The following is a 22,989-nucleotide window of genomic DNA, read 5'->3' as shown; positions in this document are numbered from 1 at the left end:
CCATGAGTCTTTTTCTGTCGTGTTATTTGACCTCACTAGGCATGGTGGTTCACCTTTCACTCCTTGAAACTCTCCTTACCTGGAATTTGCAACACAGTTTTATAATTTTTCACACTTCTCTTTCTCTAAAGTTTTCTTTTCAGTTTGCTGTATCACAGCCTCCTCTTCTGTCCCCCACCTTGGGCACTGGTATAACCCATGTCTTCCACAATGGTTGAATTAATTTACACTCCCAGTGTAAAAGTGTTCCTATTTCTCCACATCATCTCCAGCATCTGTCGTCTCCAGATTTTTTTTTGAGACGGAGTTTTGCTGTTGTTACCCAGACTGGAGTGCAATGGCGCGATCTCAGCTCACTGCAACCTCCGCCTCCTGGGTTCAAGCAATTGCCCTGCCTCAGCCTCCCGAGTAGCTGGGTCTACAGGTGCGTGCCACCATGCCCAGCTAATTTTTGTATTTTTAGTAGAGACGGGGTTTCACCTTGTTGACCAGGATGGTCTCGATCTCTTGACCTCGTGATCCACCTGCCTCGGCCTCCCAAAGTGCTGGGATTATAGGCGTGAGCCACCGCGCCCGGCCTGTCTCCAGATTTTTAATGATTGCCATTCTAAGTGATGTGAGATGGTATCTTGATGTAGTTTTGATTTGCATTTCTCTAAAGACCAGTGATGATGAGCATTTTTTCATATGTTTGTCGGCTACATAAACATCTTCTTTTGAAAAGTGTCTGTTCATATTGGAGTCTTGCTCTGTCGCCAGGCTGGAGTGCAGTGGTGCAATCTCAGCTCACTGCAACCTCCGACTCCCTGGTTCAAGTGATTCTCCTGCCTCAGCCTCCTGAGTAGCTGGGACTACAGGCATGAGCCATCATGCCCAGCTAATTTTATATTTTTAGTAGAGACAGGGTTTCATCATCCTGGGATGGTCTTGATATCCTGACCTCATGATCTGCCTGTCTTGGCCTCCCAAAGTGCTGGGATTACAGGCGTGAGTCACTGCACCTGGCCTCTTTTTTTTTTTTTTAATTGAGACAGTGTTTCTCTCGTTGCCCAGGCTGGAGTGCAATAGTGTGATCTCAGCTCACTGCAACCTCTACCTCCTGGGTTCAAGTCATTCTCCTGCCTCAGCCTCCTGAGTAGCTGGGATTACAGGCACATGCCACCATGCTAATTTTGTATTTTTAGTAGAGAAGAGGTTTCACCATGTTGGCCAGGCTGGTCTTGAACTCCTGACCTCAGGTGACTGGTCCACCTTGGCCTCCCAATGTGCTAGGATTACAGGCGTGAGCCATTGTGCCCTGCCTGGGCAAGTTTTTAAACCTTGCTAAGCTTCCATTCCTTCTCCTGTCAAATGGAGATAATAACATTGTTGTTTACCTACGGAGGATAACATAAAAAATCAGATTGTTCAATAGACTCACAAGAATCAGTAGTCTTATCCAATATTGGCCTTTACTGATGATTCGAAAGATACAGATGATATTGAGACTTGGGCCAAGCACACAGACGTTTGGGACCACCCATGCAGCTCCAGGTCCTCTCTTGCCACATTAGGATACACCCTGACACGGAATGAACATAGGAGGCTTTAAGTGATGCATGCAGGACCTCACTTACACAAAGAGCACTGGAAATACCTTCATTTTATACTTCGGTAATGACATAGCGGACAGATCAGCTATATCCTGGTAAATGTATTGCATAAATAAGGCCTTTATCTTTCCGATTGTAAATGCCATCAATAAGTATTTAGGAGATTGACCTGGGTCATTTCTTTTTTCTTTCTGTCCTCTTTCCACAGATGCTCTGAAGGTTGGAACTATGACTTACTGTCATTACCTAACAGTTATTTCTTCTTCTTTCCTAGTTAATAGAACCTGATTTCATTTGTGCCACAACATGTACAAAGAAGGAATACCTGTCCCCAGGCCTCAGAGAAAAGTCTTGATTGGTTGAAGCCTAGCCTGTTCCCCTGCTGGAGATTGCTTCCGAACTCAGCATGTGGCCAATGATGGCCAATGAGATGGAAGAGTCTGGAAGCAGGCTTTTGGAAAGATTCTTGTAGCCCAGGTAAAGATAAAAGTTAAAGGAAAAAGCCTTGTGTTGACAAGCTTAAGAGCGAAAAACCAACACACTGAGAATGCGGATTAGGAAGACATAAAGAGGCCAGGTTCTTAATGACATCCTTGAGCCACTGCAGCTAAAAAGGAAACTTCTTTCTCTAGGATTCTTATGTCAGATTTTCAAACGTCTTCATGGCTTAAACCAGAGTTATGCATCCTTTTACTTGTAACTTCATGTGTTCCCAATGGAAACAGCACCTTGTAGAGTTGGTTGAGAATCAAGACAGGCACTGAAAGTAATGCGTCCAGCACATAATAGGTTTCTGTCTTCTAACCACTACCCAACATTCTTTCCTCCTTTCTTCTCTGGTTGATAAAACCTGATGTTACTCGGGCACACAAGCACAAGGAGAACCGTGTCTCCTGCCTCGGAGAAAACCCCGAACAGGTCTCAGTATCTGTCAGTACAGTAGTCCTTTCAGTTCTCTTTCCCTTTCCTTCTCCCAGTCTGTCATCCCTAAATTCTTCTCTGTTCCATGTTTCTCAACATCCATTAATCACCAAACTCTTAGATTTGATTCCTAATTAACCTTTCCTTTCTCCTTTCACCGCAGCTGCCATAGTCAAGATCTGTTCACTTTTGGCTTAGGTTACTGTTCTTCTCAGCTCTTTACTGCCTATTTCATCCCCCCTCACATCATTCTCTGCATATCTACCAAACTAAGCTACTAAAATGGCCAAGCTGAGCATGTTACACCTCTGCTTAAAAGCTTCCCTAGCCTGTAATCCCAGGACTTTGGGAGACTGAGGCGGGTGGATCACAATGTCAGGAGTTCAAGACCAGTCTGGCCAGCATGGTGAAACCCCATCACTACTAAAAATACAAAAATTAGCCAGGCATCGTGGTGAGCACCTGTAGTGCCAGCTACTCAGGAGGCTGAGGCAGGAGAATCCCTTGAACCCGGGAGGTGGAGCTTGCAGTGAGCTGAGATCACACCACTGTACTCCAGCCTGGGCAAGAGTGAAACTCTGTCTCAAAAAAAAAAATTAGCTTGGCATGGTGGCAAGTGTCTGTAATCCCAGCTACTCAGGAGGCTGAGACAGTAGAGTCACTTAAATCTGGGAGTCGGAGGCTGTAGTGAGCCGAGACGGTGCTATTGTTCTCTAGCCTGGGCAATACGAGCAAAACTCTTATCTCAAAAAAAAAAAGTTTAGGCTGGGCTTGGTGGCTCACACCTGTAATCCCAGCACTTTGGGAGGCTGAGGTGGGCGGATCATGAGGTCAGGAGTTCGAGACCAGCCTGGCCAATATGGTGAAACCCCTGTCTCTACTAAAAATACAAAAATTAGCTGGGCATGGTGGTGCATGCCTATAGTCCCAGATACTTGGGAGGCTGAGGCAGAATTGCTTGAATCTGGGGGGTGGAGGTTGCAGTGAGCTTACATCATGCCACTGCACTCCAGCCTGGGAAACAGAGAGAGACTCTGTCTCAAAAAAAAAAAAAAAAAAGTTTTACTAACCCTCCTCCCTCAGCCTGGTGGTTGGAGTTCCCAGATTGTGCTGTGGGTTATAATGTCCAGGCCGTTCTGCCTGCTGAACTGCCTTCCTTCTGAAAGGCACTCTCTACCCTGGTCCCTCAGGGTTCACAGTCTCTATCTAACTAGCCTGCCTCTCTGGCCAAATTAATCACTCTCTCCTGTTGAGGTTCAGGACACATTACCCCAAAAGATAGCATCTTGGCATTTGAGAAAACAACAGAATCAGGAAGGTCACTCTCACTTCCCTCTTTCCCTTCTCTGGAGTGAGTCATAAAACCCTCACCTCAGAAGTACCCTTCCTATGTGCAGAGGAAAGGGACATTAGGAACATGCTAATCCACAAAGAGACACCAAGAGGAATCTGAACAGACAGGCCTTGCTGAGTTCCCCTCAGTTTCTTTCCATTAGATCACATCCTCTTTGTCCAATCCTACTTCCTCATGACTATCCCCCAGCTGGAGCTGGTCCTGGACGGATCAAGTACATACCTGATCTCAGCCAAATCACAGAGAAGCCATGGACCGACCAAGTATAAAGAGGCTTCAACAACGTATGCACCCCTAGCACCTGGCCATTTCACTTTTAGACATTGGTGCCTCGGAGAAACTCCTGAGCATGTGCACAAGGCGAGCAGTACAAGGATGTTCACTACAACGTGGTTTATGGAAGTGAAACAACTCGGTGCCCCATTGGTGGGGGGAATTTAAAATAAACTCTGGTATGGTCAATACTCTAACAGTGAAAATGAATGACCAAGTGTATTAAAATCAGTGGATTTCAAAAACTTAATGTTAAGTGAAAAAACATGTAAGGATATTATTTACATAAGCTTTAAATTTTTATAAAATAACTATATAGTGTTTATAGGTAAAGTATATAAATATGGGCTGATTATGCCCCAATTTCAGGAGAGTGATTGCTTCTAGAAATGGAGAGAGAGGACCAGGACTGCAGAGGGGATTTCAATTTTGTTTTTTTTTAAAGAGAAGCATCTTCTTTGCCCATCCCCTGCCCTCACCTCAATTTTTGTCAGTTACTGTTCTTACAGGGTAAAGGTATAAAATTTACATTTTATTTTGTAACTCTAAGTAAGTTTTCTATGTTTAGCCTGTAGTTGTTTCAAAATTAAAAAATTTTTAAATGGCATTTCAGCTTTGCGACTATGTAAATATCATTCACTAAATAACCAATTTTTACAGCTATTTTAGAATTTGTCTGTTTTCCATTTTTTTTTTAACTGGAAAACTCCCATAAAAAAGGGAATATTAATAAATGTAAATCCTCACATCATTCGAACTGTTGGTCCAAGGAAATTCTTTTGGGCATCCGAAAATGACGAATCCTCTTCATCTCTTGCCAGCTTCTTTCACGTCTTTGGGGTTTCAATTTCTTGTATCCCATGTTGTCCTTTTTCTTGGACTCTCCTTTAATTTTTGCTGGAAAATATGTTTGAATAATTTGTCATCCAAGGAATATGAACAGTAAATGCTCTGAGTTCTTACAAATGACTGGTACTTCGGCAGGGTTTAGACTGTACCAAGCTTTTCTTCCTTGCTAACTATGAAGATGTTATGTTACTCATTGTTGTCCAGGATCCAATGTTGTCTATGTCAGGTGAAAATTCTGCTTCTTGTTCTTTCTAGGAAATCCCCAAGATTTTAGGATTTCCCATTTATATTTCGAGTTGTGAAATTGTGCCAAGATGTATCTAGATTTTTTTTTTAGATGGAGTTTTACTCTTATTGCCCAGGCCGGAGTCCAATGGCACGATCTCAGCTCACTGCAGCCTCTGGCTCCTGGGTTCAAGCGATTCTCCTGCCTCAGCCTCCCAAGTAGCTGGGATTACAGGCATGCGCCACCACGCCCAGCTAATTTTGAATTTTTGGTAGAGACCAAGTTTCTCCATATCGGCTAGGCTGGTCTTGAACTCCCAACCCCAAGTGATCTGCCTGCCTCAGCCTCCCAAAGTGCTGGGATTACAGACAGGCATGAGTCACCGCACTAGGAGATGTGTCTAGATTTTAATTCAATTTAGCGAATCTTTACTGATGGCTCCAGGGTGCAAGGCACTGTTCAAGGTGCTGGGCTTCATTAGGGAACAAATCAAAGATTCCTGCCCTCCTGGAGTTTACAATCTAGTAGGGGAGACAGGTCATAAATAATATGCATAATGCATAAGACAATTATATAGTATGCTAGTATTATATAGTGCTATCAAACAAAGGAATGACTAGGGTAAGGAGAACTGGGAATGCTAGTAAGGGAAGTTTAATTTTTTTTTTTTTTGAGGCAGGGTCTCACTGTGTTGCCCCAGGCTGGAGTGCAGTGGTGCAATCATAGTTCACTTCAGCCTTGACCTTCCAGGCTCAAGCGATTCTCCTACCTCAGCCTTCTGAGTAGCTGGGCCTACAGGTGTGCAACAATGTATCTGGCTAATATTTAAATTTTTTGTAGAGATGGGGGTCTCACCATATTGCCCAGGCTAGTCTTGAACTCCTGGGCTCAACTGATCCTCTTGCCTCAGCCTCCCAAGGTGCCAGGATTATAGGTATAAGCCACCATGCCTGAGAGTTTAACCTTTTTACTTTAATTTTGTTCAGTGAACATTTTCAATTTTAAAGACTCACATATTTCTTGAGCTTAAGAAAATGCTGTTGTGTGATTTTTTCGGGTATTCTCTCTCCTTCATTTTCTCAATTCTTTCCTAATTAGATGGATGCTGGATCTCTGGTCTGTCCCTGGCACTCTTAATGTTTGCTGTCTCTTTGTTATTCTTGCTCTGCATTCTGAGATTCCTTGATCCAGATCAACTGTTTGGTCTGTGGCTGTATCCAATTTATTATTTAGTGCACTTATTGAGTGTCCCTACTGCAATCTCACTTTTAAGTTCCAAGAATCTTTTCTTGTTCTTTGCTTGTTTCTTTCCCATAGCCACCTCTTCTCAGTTCTTGAATACAGCATCTTCTCAAATTACTCTGAAGATAGTGACCACAATTTTCATAAAGTCTTTCTTTCTTTCCTAAATTGTCTCTGTTTCCTCCAAGGTCAATTTTTCTATAGGTCCAACTTAGACCTTCTCTTCCATGCTGTTGGTTTTTCTAATATATTTGCAAACTTTGGTTTTCTGTTTATATTGATAAAGGATTATGTTAACTAGTATGGTAGTTTCCATGAGTATCTTTGCAGAGATGTGTTAGTCACTATTAGGCCCCTTCCTTGACTGACAAAATCATCTGAGGGTTCTTTGTAAGTAGGTGGGGCCTATCAAAAGGTAGAAACCCTTTCAGGGTGTCTGGATGAGAAGCAAACAGGTTACAGATATTCACAATAGTTTAAGTGGGCTTTACCCTCTACTGAAGGGTAGATCTCTTTAGTATTTCAAACTGGGGTCTGCTTCATTCTCAAGCCCTAGAACCCCCTTCAAACACTCGATGGGCCACCCTAGGCAATATAATGAGATCTCATCTCTACAGAAAATTAAAAAAATTAGCCAAGTGTGGTTGTGCAAGTCTGTAGTCCAAGACTCTAGAGGCTGAAGTGGGAGGATCACTTGAACTCAGAAAATTGAAGCTGCAGTGAGCTATGACTGCACAACTGCACTCCAGCCTGGGTGACAGAGCAAGACCCTGTGTCTAAAAAGCAAAACAACAGCAACAACAACAAACACTCCCTAGGAAGATTGTCCACTTTCTTTAGAGAGCAGTTTTCCGGATTAATCTTGAGTGTGAAAGCCTTTGCTTCTAGCTATTACATGTTCATGAGAGAAGAGGGTAAGAGATGACTATCTGAGCTGTTCTCAATGCTTTTCCTGAATGATCAGTCTCCTTCTATGCTTTGCATTTGTTGACTCTGAGCTTGAACCTGTCTCCCTCAGGAAGAATTTTGGTGCTTCAGGCTTAATCCTCTATTCTTTCCCCATTGCTGCTTTGTATTTTTCAGATATCTACTACTGCATAACCACCCCAAAATTTAGAGGCTTAAAACATAAAAACTGTACCATTTCTCATGGTTCTGTGGGTTGACCATGCAGTTGTTTTGCTTTATGTGGTGTCGGAAGGTTCAAAATGACATCCTCCCGTGGCTAATTTTTAGTGATAGCTACTGGCTGGGATCTCAACTCAAGTTGTCAGCCAGGGGCCTCAGTTCTTCTGCATGTTAGGCTTTCCACTTGGCTGCTTGAGCTTCCTGACAGCATGATGGCTAGGTTCCAAGAAGGTACATTCTAAAAGGATAAACCTTAATGTACAAGCAGTTTTGTAAGCCTCTGCTTACATTTCCTAATGTCTCATTGACCAAAACAAGTTACATAGCCAAGTTCAAAGTCAAGTGGTAGGAGCGATGTGGTTTATTAGGTGCACCCAAAGTAACAGCACAATCTTCTATGTATCCTTCACATTTTCTGGTCCACTAGTAGAATGCTTCCCTGTTTTCAAATACTGTGGTTTTTTTTTCTTTAAAAAATAAAACAGAGCTGGGTTTGGTGGTGAGCACCAGTAGTCCCAGATACTCAGAAGGCTGAGGTGGGAGGATTGCTTGAGCCGAGGAGATCAAGGTCAGCCTGGCAAACATAGCAAGACCCTGTCTCTAAAAGGAAAAAAAAAAAGTGTATGTGCATGTATGTGTATGTACGAGAGAGACATATCCAGGAACAGTCTGGATACTAGAGCAACATGGGATTTTGATTTAGTCCTTGTTCTAATTCACCTTTTTCATACAGAATGTCAAATTATCCATGTCCTTGCTTGTGAAACCATTACCGTTTATCCTTACTTATCAATATATAATATTTCTTCTTTCTTGCCAGCCACTATAACTTCACACTCCCTCTTGCCTCATTTGTATTCAAATTTTATTATATGAAATAATATTCAGAGAGTATTGCTTGAAGGATATTCATCAATTCCCTTTGATCAGAGCTGGCAGATAGATTGATGTTGGCATGGGAGAAGAACCCTGTTAATGGGTACGGTTGGAAAGGATTATGAGGCAATGTCCAGTCTCAACGGGAAAAAGTTCAGTGATCGTTTGTTGATGTTTGTCCTGGGCTGAGACTAGAAGTGATGGTGTGGGTACTAGGAAGGTATTTTCATCCCTGTTTCCAGATACTGTAAAAATATATCACTGAAAAGAAGCCAGAACCTCAGAAAGTTGCTTTTTATATGAAATTGTTTTGACCATTTGAGTGTCCTGAGTGGCACTTGCCAATATGCCAGTCACCTGCATTGAGGATGTTCTGAGAGACAATTGTTCAGGATGCGATTCTATACTGATTGCAGGAATGTTGCTGAGGATAAACTATATGACGTGGTGTTGCCTTTATCAGGAGCCAGGGAAGAGTTTTTCTGAGCAACGGATCTGTTTTTATCTTATGGCTACTGTGAATGTTATAACTGATTGTATTTCCCTCCTTGCTTTGGTTGCTAGGAAACCCAGGACAAAATTGCAGACCTCCTCTGGCAACTGCACAAGACCTCTGAAAAACATTTGACATGCTAACTTTACCTCTCCCGTCATTTTATTTTTGTATCACTTTTTTTCCTTCAGAACTCCTTCCTTCCATCTCAATTTCCTTCCCTCCTTTTCCCCCTGCTTTCTTTCTTCATCTCTCCTTTCCCCTCTTCAGTTAACATTAATTGTACATCTGCTGTATTCCTGGCACTGTGTTAGGGGCCAGACACAGCCACTTTCACCCCCACCCCACCTCAAATCCATGTTAATAATTGCAGCCCTAGTCACAGCACTCAGGGTTACTGGAAAGACTTAGGGAGATCCATGCACCAAGAGATTCTTCCAGAGATTTTTTTGGGGTGGGCCGGGCCCTCCCTGGTTCCTTCTCCAGAGAGGATCCTAGTGACCTACACACTAAACACATCATCCTTGCCCTAGTCTCTCTCAGATCATTTGTTCTGTCCCTACACACCCCATAGGTCGGTCTGCTTAACTACCTCTTGCACATTCATCTAGAGTGGGTAGCCTTTCATAAGAACACAAACACAACCTTTATCAAAAAGATTAAAATAAAAGGAGAACAGAAGCATGTGACAAGGGTAAGAGGGTGAACATTCAGGAGCTGGGGGCTAAAGAGTGAAAGCGGGGCTGACTTCTACTTTCCCCTTCCTGAGGATCATTAATCTGCCCATTGTTCCTGCTTTCAACGTGACCAAGCTCCTCAGAGTTCTGCTTCACTTCCCCTCTGTGGCAGAAACAGGCATGGTAAGGTGGCTAAGTCAGTTATTTTGAATCTGCATTATAAAACACTGTGTCTTCCTTAGGTAATTGGCATTGTACAAAATGCCAAAATAGCCTCATTGTACAAAAGAGCAAAAATAGCCTCTATGTTTCTGTTTTTGCTTCCAGGAGGCTTGGAGTCAAATTTGACGCTTCGTCAGAGCTGCCATATTAGCCTTCATGGCTTTCAAGATCCATGCTCCTTAAAAAGCAGAAAACAAAAATAAAAAACATCTTTATTGTCTGAATGCCTTTTTCCCTTGTTTTTTAAGATTGAGTCTTGCTCTGTCGCCCAGTCTGGTGTGCAGTGGCGCGATCTTGGCTCACTGCAACCTGTGCTTCCAGGGTTCAAGCAATTCTTGTGCCTCAGCCTCCCAAGCAGCTGGGATTACAGGTGTGCACCACCACACCCAGCTAATTTTTGTATTTTTAGTAGAGATGGGGTTTCACCATGTTGGCCAGGCTGCTCTCAAACTCCTGACCTCAAATGATCTGCCCGCCTCAGCTCCCAAAGTGCTGGGACTACAGGTATGAGCCACCACACCCACACTGAATGCCTTTTTTTTCCCCCGAGACAGAGTTTTGCTCTAGTTTTCCCCAGCTACCAGACAGAGCTTTAAAGATGCTACTCTGATCAAGTGCATCCCTCCTCCCACTTATACAGTTTATTTTTTCTTTTTCAGGGTTTTCAGCTTGCCCAGGCTAGAATGCAACGGTGCAATCTTGGCTCACTGCAACTTCCACCTCCCGGGTTCAAGCGATTCTCCTGCCTCAGCCTCCCGAGTAGCTGGGATTACAGGCGTGCACCACCACGTCCACCTAATTTTGTATTTTTAGTAGAGACAGGGTTTCTCTGTGTTGGTCAGGCTGGTCTTGAACTCCCGACCTCAGGTGATCTGCCTGCCTCGGCCTCCCAAAGTGCTGGGATTACAGGCGTTAGCCACTGCACCTGGCCCTGAATGCCTTTTCAAAAAGCCATATACCACCCTTTTCAAACAATAATTTTGAAATTGACCTACACTGAGCAAAACTTGAGACCTTTCTAAGGTGCTGGGCGAGTAGCTGCGCTGCGGGTCCGCTGTGGGAGCATGAGTCTAGCTACTTTAAGTCAGAAGACGTGAATTCAAGTTTGCCCTTTGTCTTCTTAGCCATTTGAATTGGGCAAGTCATCTAACTTCTTTCAGCCCCAGTTTCTTCATCCATAAATGGCTCTATGTTCTTCAGACAGCCATTGTGAGGATTATGGGAGACAGAATTGATGAAATTACTGTTTAACCTACAGAGTACTATATTGTCACAAAACAGGATTATATTTGTTGGATTTATGACTTACCCCCAAACCCAGGGAAGGTTACTGTGAAAATTTCTTCCCAACTACAAGCATTCTGACCACTCATATTTTCAGCATTAAGAGAAACTGTTGTCAACAAAAATCATGTAATCTCCAATATCACAATACCTCAAAGCCCTGCGGTGTCACTTGGGTCCCTTGTGGGCTCTGAGGGAGCAGCTCTCAGTGCTGGGCTGTTGGATATGTTATTGAGTTCAGACGCCCATGGTGCTGTGCTGGTGGCAAGGGTCACCGGCCCCTCTGAAGTGGCTTCTGTTCACCATTCTCTTTGGCTCTCTCCTCTTCTTGGGACATTGAATTCATTTCCTTCATTTTAAGCACCACCTCTATGCTAATGACGCCAAAACTCTCTGGAGCTTGTGCCTCTCTTGGTGCCACAGATGAGTATCCAAACAGTTGACAGCTCTTCCTGGGAGCCTCTGGGTACTGAAAACCCAACATGCTCACAACCATAATCATCTCTAGTGCTCTCCTCCCAGCCGTCTCTAGTGCCCTCCTCCCAGCCGTCTCCGGCGCCCTCCTCCCAGCTGTCTCCGGCGCCCTCCTCCCAGCTGTCTCCGGCGCCCTCCTCCCAGCCGTCTCCGGTGCTCTCCTCCCAGCCGTCTCCGGCGCTCTCCTCCCAGCCGTCTCCAATTCCTACCTAGATCCTTCACACCTGTGTCCTCCTTGTCTCCTCCTCCCTCTCACTGCCATTGCCTTAGTTCAGGGCCTATCCTCTCTTGCCAGGACAATTTCGGGAGCCTCCTAATTGTTCTTTCTGCCACCTATCCCTCTTCCTTGTAAACCATGGCCCATACCAGCTACCAGACAGAGTTTTAAAGATGCTACTCTGATCAAGTCCATCCCTCCTCCCACTTATACAGTTTATTTTTTCTTTTTCGGAGATGGGGTCTCATTGTGTTGCCCAAGCTGGAATGCAGTAGTAGCACAATCATGGCTCACTGCAGCCTCCACCTCCTGGGATCAAGTAATCCTCCCACCTCAGCCTCCAGAGTAACTGGGACTACAGATGTGCACTAATTTTTTGGGGGGTTAGAGGTGGGGGTCTCATTATGTTGCCCTGGCTGATCTCAAACTCCTGGCCTCAAGCGATCCTCCCACCGCAGCCTCCCAAAATGCTGGGATTACAGGCATGAGCCACCACGCCTGGCCTCATATACAAATCATTTAAGATGTATAATCCTCTGAGATTGGGCCCCTGATCCCTCTCCATCTTCACCTCCTGCCAGCTCCCCTCACACACAACATCCCAGTATTTCCAACCAGAGCAAATCACTTGCACTTTATAAAGTGGCAGCTCTCTCATGCATTTCTTTCTGCCTTTAACATATTCTGTCTTTGTTGCCTGGAAAGCCCCACCTCTTCTGTGTCTGCTTGGCCAGCTTCTACTTGTTCTTCACGGCTGGTCTAAAGCCTCACTTCCCTTTGAGGCTTTTCTTGGATCCTCCAGACCAAATCTGCTGTTTCCTATAGCAATTGGCATATATATTTTTATTGTATTATATGGCAGTTGTTTACATGTCTTTCTCTCATACTAGACTGTCGTCATCTTAGGCAATTTGCGATTCATTTTTGTATGCTCACCTCTTTTTTTTTTTTTTGAGATGAAGTCTCAGTCTATCACACAGGCTGGAGTGCAGTGGGGAATCTCAACTCACTGCAACCTCCGCCCCCTGGGTTCAAGAGATTCTCCTGCCTCAGTCTCCTGATTAGCTGGGACTACAGGCACACGCCATCATGCCCAGCTAATTTTTGTATTTTTAGTAGAGACGGGGTTTCACCATGTTGACCAGGATGGTCTCGAACTCATGACCTTGTGATCCACCCGTCTCGGCCTCCCAAAGTGCTGGGATTACAGGTGTGAACCACCACAGCGGGCCACTCACTTTTTTTTGTATGGAAACATGGCAGACTCTCTGAGGATGTTTGTTGATAAAATGAATTCATTAGTGATGTAATTATCATATCTATTCTTACAATAGTAGAGAGCACAACTGAAGCCAGGTCAGTATGACAGGAGGGGTAAGTCTAGAGCTGTCATGTCCAGTACAGAAACCACTAGTCACATGTGGCTGCTGAGCACTTGAAATGTGACTAGTTTGAGTTGAGATGTGCTATGTCAAATACATGGGATTTTGAAGACTCAGAATGAAAAAAGATTATAAAATATCTCAATATATTTCATGTTGATGACTTGTTGAAATGATAATCTTTTGGATATATTGGGCTAAATAAAATATATTATAAATTAATTTTACTGTTTCTTTAAACCTTTTTGATGTGGCTACAAGAAAATTTAACATTATACATGTGGCTGGACATAGTGGCTCACGACTGTAATCCAAGCACATTGGGAGGCCAAGTTGGGCAGATTACTTGAGATCAGGAGTTCAAGACCAGCCTGGGCAATATGGTGAGACCTGGTCTCTACTAAAAATAGAAAAAATTAGCCGGGCATGGTAGCGCACGCCTGTAATCCTAGCTACTTAGGAGGCTGAGGCACGAGAATTGCTTGAACCAGGGAGGTGGAGGCTGCAGTGAGCTGAGATCATGCCACCGCACTCTAGCCTGGGCAACAGTGAGACTAGGTCTGGAAAAAAAATTAAAAAATAAAAATAAAATAAAATTATACATGTGGCTCACATTTGTGGCTCACAGTGTATTTCTGTTGATCAATAATGATCTAGAGCATTCATTCATTGAACAAATATTTCTTTTTTTTTTTTTTTTGAGCTGGAGTCTTGCTCTATCACCCATGCTGGAGTGCAGTGGCATGATCTCTGTTCATTGAAACCTCCGCCTCCCAGGTTCAGGTGATTCTTGTGCCTTAGCCTCCTGAGTAGCTTGGACTACAGGCCCGCTCCACCATGCCTGGCTAATTTTTGTATTTTTAGTAGCGATGGGGTTTTACCATGTTGCTAGGCTGGTCTCAAACTCTTGACCTTAAGTGATCTGTTCACCTCGGCCTCTCAAAGTGCTGGGATTATAGACTGAGCCACTGCACCTGGACTGCAAATATTTCTTGAGCACCTCCTATGTACCAGGCATTAATCTAGATGATGGGAATAGAACAACGAACAACCCAGAGAAGGTTCTCAACCTCGAGGAGCTTCCATTATCATGGAGGAGAGACCCAGACCAGTAAACAAAGGTGTAAGCCAGATAATTTTATGTAGTAAATGTACTCTGAGTCAAATAAAGCAGGGCACTTGATACAGAGGTGAAAGTGCAGGAGAGCAGTTAGGTAAGGCCTTCTACAGCAGCTGAGTTAGCTGAGGTCAGAGGCAGGAATCGGAGGGAGGAGACTAGGACATGTTTAGATGACAGGCAGTATAGACCAAAACTAAGAGGAGGGGCAGAAGGGGAGGAGCAAACAGACTTGATATGTGGAAAGTGACACTGGTAGAACTGTGTAACCAAAGGAATTCCAGAGCGGTGGGAACTGATGGCTCCGAGGCTTCTGGCTTGGGTGAGTGGGTGAATCGTGGTGCCACCAGATTAGATAAAGCAGGAATGTGTCTTGAGGAATCGAGGAATTCTGCTTTGACAGTGTGAGGTGCCACTGGGATGCCCAGGCAGTCATGCTAAAGGAATAAATGGTCAGGGCCTCTTATTTGGGATTTAGCAGCATAGATGTAGCCATTAAAACTGAGTGTATCTGAGAAATAAGAGAAAGAAGATGATAGGCAGAAGAGGACACTCAGGGCTTGGTGTGGTGGCTCATGCCTGTAATCCCAGCAGTTTGGAAGGCGGAGGCAGGTGGATCACCTGAGGTCAGGAGTTTGAGAGCAGCCTGGCCAACATGGTGAAATCCCATCTCTACTAAAAGACAAAAATTAGCTGGGTGTGGTGGCACGCACCTGTAATCCCAGCTCCTTGGGAGGCTGAGGCAGGAGAGTCACTTGAACCCTGGTTGGCAGGGGGGTGGGGTGGGGGAGGGCAGAGGTTGCAGTGAGTTGAGACCGTGCCACTTTACTCTAGCCTGAAAGAGTGAGACTTTGCCTCAAAAAAAAAAAAAAAGAGAGAAGAAAACAAAAAGAAAATAAGACATTCAAGACCAGGGAGCACATTTCTAAATTGGAAGATACTTGAGCATATGTCTAGGTTGAGGGGAAAGATCCAGGGCAGCCAGAGAGGTTCACTTATCCCAAAAGCCAGGGAAGGTTCCTGTGAAAAAGTATTCCCAACTACAAGCATTCTGACCACTCACATTTTCAGCATTAAGAGAGAAATTATTGTCAACAGAAAAATCATGTAATCCCCAATATGTCTATCACAATACCTTGAAACTTTGCCATGTCACTTGGGTCCCTTGTGGGCTCTGAGGGAGCAGCTCTGCGAAGGTGAGACTGATGCAACAAGGTTGGGTGGTGATGGAAGGGATGGGCTGGCTTGAGCCTGGCTGGGAGGAGATCAGAGGTGTAGGAGGAGGTGTCTCTTGTCAGGGAGGCAGCAGGAATTTAAGGAGAATGGTGACAGTTAGGGTGGAAAAGGGTGATGTCCAGATAACAGGTGAGGACATCTCTTGAAGAAACTATGAATATGTCACCGTGTGGGCCAAGGCTTTGCACTCAGAGTTGGAGAAGACTTCAAGAAGCACTAGGCCAAGGGATTAGGAAAACCGGCTTTTGAAAAGTGAAGTGGCCCTGGAGCAGGCCGTAGCCTCCTTGTGGCTCATTTTCCTCACGTCTAAAATGAGCCAAATGGTCTAGAGGCTGGATGTGGTGGCTCACTTTGGGAGGCCAGCACTTTCGGAGGCCAAGGAGGGAAGATCACTTGAGCCCAGGAGTTTGAGGCCAGCCTGGGCAACATAGTGAGACCCTGCCTCTACAAAGAAGAGGTGGTACTAGACTGTAGTCCCAGCAGCTAGGAAGGCTGAGCTGGGAGGATGGCTTGAGCTGGGGAAGTGGGGCTGCAGTGAGCCCTGATATCTCCACTGCCTCCAGCCTGGTTTGCAGAGCGAGACTCTGTCTTAAAAAAATAAAAAATAGCCCAGCACAGTGGCTCATGCCTGTAATCCTGGCACTTTGGGAGGCTGAGGCGGTGAATCACCTAAGGTGAGGAGTTCAAGACCAGCCTGGCTAACATGGTGAAACCCCGTCTCTACTAAAAATACAAAAAATTAGCCAGGCATGGTAGCGTGCGCCTATAATCCTAGTTACTCTGGAGTCTGAAGCAGGAAAATTGCTTGAACCTAGGAGGCAGAGGTTGTGGTGAGACAAGATCGCACCACTGCACTCCAGCCTGAGTGACAGAGTGAGACTCCGTCTCAAAATAAAAATAAAATAAAATAAAAATAAATCCCTCAAACAGCAATAACAAAAAAACGTAAATGGTCTCTTAAATTCCCTGGAAGTTGTAAGGACAGTAAGTACATGCCAGTACCTCCCTCGGTTGCTTGAGCTGTTCTCCGCCTGGAACTCACAGCCCTTCAGAAAGCCAGCTCCAGCGGTCAGCACAACACTTGGCATACTATATTTTCCATACCAGTAAGCATCTATCATTTGGAGGGAGACGCTTGTTTTCCAGTCTTTGTACCCTGTAGGGCTCAGTGAAGGCTGGCTGGTAGCAATCTGGCCTCCAGGAATACTTCCTGGAATAGCAATGAATGGCGTCCTAGTCTCTTAGAAAGTCTTGGCATTCATGTCCATTTCAATTTAAAAAAAAAAAAAAAAAAAACAATTGCAGGAGATGGTCTAGTGAGCAGTGCAGGATAACGCGGTTCCTAGGTATGAACTCAGTTAACCCCACAGTCACATTATGAAATGGGTTATCCCCATTTCCCAGATAAGGGAAAAGACAGAGAGGTTAAGTAACTTGACCAAGGTCAACAGCTGGTGAGTGGGGAGCCAGGGTTTAGAAACCGGATTCCGGCTCTGCGCCTGGGCTGTGCCTGCTGCCCGCGGATGGCTGCTGGGGCGGAGAGGTTCGGAGGTTCCAGGGGCATTTTGTCCTTCCCCACCTCTGGGGCGTGGGCTCCCCCTGGACGATCCCGCGGGTCCTTCCTGCTCTGACACCCCCGGGTCTGGCTCCACTTCCCCGAGCCCGCAGCTCAGCCACGCGCCTCTCCAGCTCGTCAATGATCAGCTCCCGGCCGTGACCCCGACCCTCCCTCGGAGCGCGCGCCGCCAGGGGCATCTGTACCTTCGCGGGGGTGTCGCCACCCCTCGGCGCCGCCAAGCGCTAGCCGCTGAGCCCTGGCGCCCCCGGCAGAAGCACGGCGAGGACGCCTCCCCGGACTGCACCGCGGCCTTGCGCACCCGGGGCGGCGCTGCGGGGCACGGGGGGCGGCTGCGGGCCGGGCGGGCGCGCCGAGCAGACACAGCTGAGGGGACGCCGTTGAGGGCGCGGCCCGGGGGGCGCGGCCGGGGCGCCTGGAAGGGCCAGTGGCGAGGGGGCGCGGGCGCCGCCGGAAGCTGGGGCGGGGCGCCCGGCGGGATGCGGTGAAGGGCGAGCGGCGCGGCGGCGGCGATGAGTGCCTCTGCGGCCACCGGGGTCTTCGTGCTGTCCCTCTCGGCCATCCCGGTCACCTATGTCTTCAACCACCTGGCGGCCCAGCACGAGTGAGTGAGCGGGCGCGGCGGGGGTCGTGCCGAGGGGCGGCGGGAGTTGGCTCCGCGCGGCGGGAGCCTAGCAACTTTTCCGAGGGGCTGGGGCCGCCCGCCGCCGGGCAGAGGTTCGCGACTGCAGGGGCTCCCCGCGCCCGGCCAGACGAGGGGGCGCCCCAGGGGGTCACAGGAGCCGGGTCCTGACGTGCCCAGGCTGGCGCAGTTCGGGATGTGGTGCCAGCACCGCGCCAGGTGCCCGGGGTCATAGGGGTCAATACGGCCATGCTCCTGCCCTGGAGGGGCACAGGCGCCGGTGGGGAGCGGAACGCACACGGACACTACGAGCCTGGCCGCGTCAGCTAGTGTGTGCCTTGTTCTTTTTGCATCTCACGGGAACGTTTCCATGTATGGACTTTCGCATACTTATCATTTCTTATTAATTTTAGAAACTGTTGTGAATGACTAGCAGAAATAGCCCGGAACCAACAGGCAGAGACGTGGGTTCCAGGCCTGGCTTTGGCACTGACGGTGTGGTCTGGCCTCAGTTTTCCGGTCTGTCAAGTGGACTTTGTGTGCGTCCTATTGTAAGGCTCCACGGAGACCTGCTTGTGAAGGGGCCTTGTGAATGGAGAAATGCTTCCCAGTGCCTGCGCTGGGGTAGGATGGGGACAGGCAGCAGAGGGAAAGCACTTCAATGCAAAGGAAATGGGTGGGGCTGACGGAGGGGGACAGGGCTTGGGTTCGAAGCCCTGCCTCCCTCTCCTCTGCAGGGATCACTGACCAACCTGCAGCGGGCAGCTGAAGGCCTGAGGGTCGGGGGTCGTTGGGGCAGGCGCCAGCCTCTGTGCCTGCTGATGCTGGCTGGTGTCTGGAGGGAGGAGGAAGTAACCTGCTATGTTTCTCAGCCGTTGGTGCTAAGGAAATTGCATCAGTCTGTAGGCTGCAAATCCCCTTCGGCTGGTCAGGCCACAGAGTGTCTGTACATAGGGTGGTAACTTCCTCCTCTCTAGCTGCCAGGCCACCTGATCCAGGCAGCACCCACTGAGTGCTCACCAGGCACCAGCAGTGTCTGCCCTTGGTCTGACCCAGTCTCTGGAGGCATCTCCTGGAGGCAGCCTCTCTGGGCCACCGAATATTACATGCCTATCAATATAGTGCATGGGGACCCTGTGCTCCTAAAAATAGCATTATGGACAGATCAGTGAATATATATTGAGTTCCTACTGTGTGCCTGCTACTGTTCCAAGTGTTGGTGACATAGCTATGAACAAGCCAGAAGAGGTTGTGTAGATAGGTATTGAGACAGACATCAACAAATATTAATACATAGATAGTGACATGCTAAGAAGATAATAAAACAGGGTGCCTGGGGAGGCAGCTGGTGGCCAGGGAAGGCTTCTAGGAGGAGGTGACACTTGAGCTTTGGGAAGACTGGGAATGGAGCCTGTCAGGCAGGGAAACAGAGCGGTGCAGGGGAAGGAAGTGGATGGGCGTAGTACATATTTTGGAGGGTGAACAGATGGGGCTTACTGAAGGGGGTTGCATGGCAGCAAAGAGAGGATTTGAGGATGAGCCCTAGGTTTTGGCCTCAGCCACTGGGAAGATGGTGATGACATTTACTGAATGCAGACTGAATTATGTATTGCTGTGCACGATGGAGCGCACTGCCAAGCACTACAGCGTTTTGAATAATTAGCATCAGCCATTCTTCCTGTCTTCTTGCAGGTTAAAACCCCAGTGACCTTTGATTCCTCTCTCTTCTTTCTCCACTCCCTCCTACTATCCCCTTCCCCACAAATCCTGGGGCTCTAGTGTCTGTTCCCCACTTTCTGTTCTCCCTGGCATTGGCCCTGTCTGACCTGGACTGTGGTAAAGGCTCCTGTGTGAGTCCCCTCCCCCAGTCCTCTGCGTGTTTCTCGGCCTCCGCCCCCGGCCCCGGCCCACACACTAGTGCTCCTGCCACACCAGCCTGCCTTTGCTCCGTGACCACTCCTCCTCCTCTCCGGCCTCTAGCCCGGACTCCTGCTGCTCCCTGACTGGGATGCTGCCTTCCTCCTATTGCAGACTGCTGAAGCCACACCTGGACTTTATGGCCCACCTGTACCTTTTGCAGACCCCCCCTCTTTCTCCTTTGAGCTCCCTCAGTGCCTTGTTTGCACCTGTCTCCCAAGAGTTACTTCCCTGTGGTCAGAACTTACCTGCCCTGGCTGTAAACTCACCTCTGTACTATCCTGCCCAGGCCCGCGCCGTGTACAGCATAGGTACTCAGGTATGTTTCACTTTGCTGCGTTTCCTTCCCACCAAACCTTTTATGCCACTCTGAAAACCAGAAAAAGCAAATTAGATTGAGAGGTAAGGAAAGGATTGAGCGTGTTCTGTCTCCCTGTTTCACTGAGAGACACACACTGCGCACACTAATCCATGCAGGTCCCCTATCAGTAGGTGTCTGTTCATAGAAGGGTATCAGCATTCTCTCCCACCCAAGGCTAGCAACTTTCTCATCCTGGGGTTAGTGGCAGCCTGTACCTGTCCCCGAGTCCCCGCAGGACCTCTTTCTCCCTGTGGTGAGCAGGTCCGGCACTTGGCTGTTGTAGGAGGGTCTCTGGGGACAGTGCCAAGAATCAGAGACGATCTGCTGCCCCAGTTTCCTTTCATTCTTCTCTCCTTCCCTGGAGCTGAGAGCATGAGAGGATGCCGTGAACCAGTTTACACTGCTCTCTCCTGCTCCAGAAGAGCACCAGCCATGGCATCCTGCTGGCAGTGAGTGCAGGAGTGAGGACAGGAGTTGTCACCTGACCACCACCTGCCTCAGGCTGTTCACCATTAAAATGTCTGTCAGCTGACCCAGCATAGTCACCTCACGGGATTCTTCAGGCCAGCATCACACCTTGACTCACATTGGTTTCCTCCTTCTTCAGCTCATCCCCATAGGAGGAGCCTGGAGCATCCGCTGATGTACAATCACCAGAAACCTCTTATTTTTCAGTTTCTCACCTGGACGATGAAACAGTCACCCTCATTCTTTTTTTTTTTTAATTAATTTTTTTTTTTGAGACAGTCTTGCTCTGTCGCCCAGGCTGGAAGTGGTGCAATCTTGGCTCACTGCAACCATTGATCCCTGGGTTCAAGTGATTCTTCTGCCTCAGCCTCCTGAGTAGCTGGGATTACAGGCATCTGCCACCTCGCCCAACTTATATTTTTAGTAGAAACGGGGTTTTGCCATGTTGGCCAGGCTGGTCTCGAACTCCTGACCTCAGGTGATCCACCCACCTTGACCTCTCAAAAGTGCTGGGATTACAGGTGTGAGCCACTACACCTGGACTTCTCATTCTTATCATAGAATGAATCCATCTATCATTTATCCATCCATTCACCCATCATCCATCCAGTCATCCCTGATCCATCCAGTCATGCATTATCTATCCATTCACCCCTTATCCATCCATCCATTTATCTATCATCCTCCATCATCCATCAGTTCATCTATCATCTATCCATCTATTCACCCATCATCCACCCATTCACTCATCATCCATCCGTCCATTCATCCATCATCTATCCATTCATCCATCCATCCATTCATACGTCAGGTATCCATTCATCCTTCATCATCCATTCATCCATCCATCATTTATCCATTCATCTGTCCATCATCCATTCATCCACCATTTATCCATTCATCTGTCCATCATCTATCCATTCATCCTTCCATCATCCATCCATCCACTCATCCATCATAATCTATCCATCTATCCATCCATTCATCATCTATTTGTTCCCCCATTCCTTCCCTCCTTCTATTCTTCTCTTTCTCTCTCCCAGGGGATGGTGATAGTTATCCAAAGGTCCCAATGTTGGGCTGTGGTGGTGTTGAGGGGTCTCAGCTGAGGAGTGGTGCTTGTAGCTGCGCCAAGCTGAAGAGGTCCGGGTGTAGCAGGCCTTTGGAGTGGGCCAGGCAGTATTTTTTCTAGAATTGGAAGCCCTGTCTGTCCTGGAGGGGTGTGAGAGAGAATATCTCTGCTGGACTGCAGGAGACCTCCTAGGTGGTAGAATTGAGTCCGTTGAGATAGGTTCCTCCATGGAGGCAGGGACTTCTCTTGTTTCTCCAGTCTCCTAGGGCCTGAAACAGTGGCTGTCACATAGGCGTGCACAATACATTTTTTTCCTTGATATGTTTTTGAATTAATTAATAAACAGATAGATGCAATGATGTGCCTTTCCTAGGGTGACACAGTGAGTCAGCAACAAATTGGGTACCGGGATCCTGGTTTCCTGACTGCTAACTCTACCAAGCCTCATGCCCTAGTGCTGCCCCACTGGGTAGTGGCGTTGGCCCCTGCTGTCCTTGGTGCCATTCCTTTTTCCTGTAGGACGTCCAGGGGATGTGCAAGCTTCACTTTGGTTCCTGTGGTTTGGGGTTGGATGCTGGTCTGTTGGCCCTGGTTAAGGGGTGTTGGGCTGTCTTCATTCTGGCCTCAGGTCTAGCCCAGACTCTTCTCATCCATGGATTTCCTGGCCTCATTCTCTGGCCCATTTGATTATACACATAACATAAGGTCACTTCTTTCTTGTCCCCTGGAAGGCATGTTTAGGTGTAATGCCCGTATGTTCCTTGGAGCTCAGTCCGAGGGTTTCTGACTGGCCCTGAGAGGGAGGTAGCAGAGTCTGGTGAGGCCTGTCAGCTGCTGGGGAGCAGGGGTTAGAGGAACCGGTAGGTGGAGGCGGTGGGGCAGTGGCCATCTATGCAGCAGGGTGGGGTGAGGCAGAGGGAGCTCCAGACACGTCATCTGTGCACATGAGACAGGATAAGAGGAGAATGAGGGCCTGGTGGCTCTGGTCCCTGAAAGTCATGGGCTGCGACCCAGACCGGCCAGAGCTGCAGATAAGCTTCACTAACTCTACAGTTAGTGCTGGGAGCTGCAGGCGGAGGCAGAATTATGGATGAATTATGAAGCACTAGGAGCAAATGCATTCAACAGTCAGGAAATTCCAGGCACCAATGTGTTTATTTTGATAGTGACCACCTCCCTGTTCTGGTTGTTGCAGTTCCTGGACTATTGTAGGGGTTGCTGCCCTCATCCTGTTCCTGGTAGCCCTGCTGGCTCGCGTCCTCGTCAAAAGAAAACCACCCCGGGACCCGCTGTTCTATGGTACGTCTCCACAAAGGGAAATCTTTTGTGTCTGATTAATAACACAATACTTTTTGCCCCAGTCACAAACTCCTCCTTGGTTGTGAATACTCAAAGCACTTTGGTAATGGT

The 22,989-nt window shown here is 47.4% G+C and overlaps 2 protein-coding genes across 10 annotated transcripts in view; one reads left to right on the top strand and one right to left on the bottom strand.

The window, feature by feature from the left end:
- Window positions 1–1,432: 1,432 nt before the first annotated feature.
- Window positions 1,433–22,989, bottom strand: part of HDGFL3 (HDGF like 3) — a 116,212-nt gene continuing 94,655 nt past the window's right edge. Inside the window, exons 8-14 of one of the 6 annotated variants that reach the window (XM_064366165.1) lie at window positions 20,255–22,515; window positions 19,948–20,047; window positions 15,463–15,582; window positions 12,540–12,647; window positions 11,289–11,606; window positions 4,888–5,037; window positions 1,433–1,561 (exon numbers count right to left, since the gene is read on the bottom strand). The gene's annotated coding sequence lies outside the window, so the exon portion shown is untranslated. The remainder of the gene's footprint in view (window positions 1,562–4,887; window positions 5,038–11,288; window positions 11,607–12,539; window positions 12,648–15,462; window positions 15,583–19,947; window positions 20,048–20,254; window positions 22,516–22,989) is intronic. The other 5 variants (XM_064366166.1, XM_064366170.1, XM_064366168.1 and 2 more) reach the window with 5 other exon arrangements.
- The window catches only part of TM6SF1 (transmembrane 6 superfamily member 1), a 34,611-nt gene continuing 26,236 nt past the window's right edge, over window positions 14,615–22,989 (top strand). For 2 of the 4 annotated variants that reach the window (XM_012449405.3, XM_064366163.1), the window contains exons 1-2: window positions 17,614–17,743; window positions 22,775–22,878. In XM_012449405.3, coding sequence (XP_012304828.1) covers window positions 17,652–17,743; window positions 22,775–22,878 — 196 coding nt within the window. In that variant the 5' untranslated portion in view covers window positions 17,614–17,651. Of the gene's footprint in view, window positions 14,650–17,613; window positions 17,744–22,774; window positions 22,879–22,989 lie in introns of those variants that run through there. The other 2 variants (XM_064366161.1, XM_064366162.1) reach the window with 2 other exon arrangements.

This window comes from Aotus nancymaae, unplaced genomic scaffold (assembly GCF_030222135.1).
Source record: "Aotus nancymaae isolate 86718 unplaced genomic scaffold, 86718_ANA_hifiasm-v0.15.2.pri h1tg000064l_0, whole genome shotgun sequence".
In the NCBI taxonomy this organism is placed as follows: Eukaryota; Metazoa; Chordata; class Mammalia; order Primates; family Aotidae; genus Aotus; species Aotus nancymaae.
Note: the sequence above shows the minus strand (reverse complement) of the source record. Positions and strands in the feature narration are given on the sequence as shown.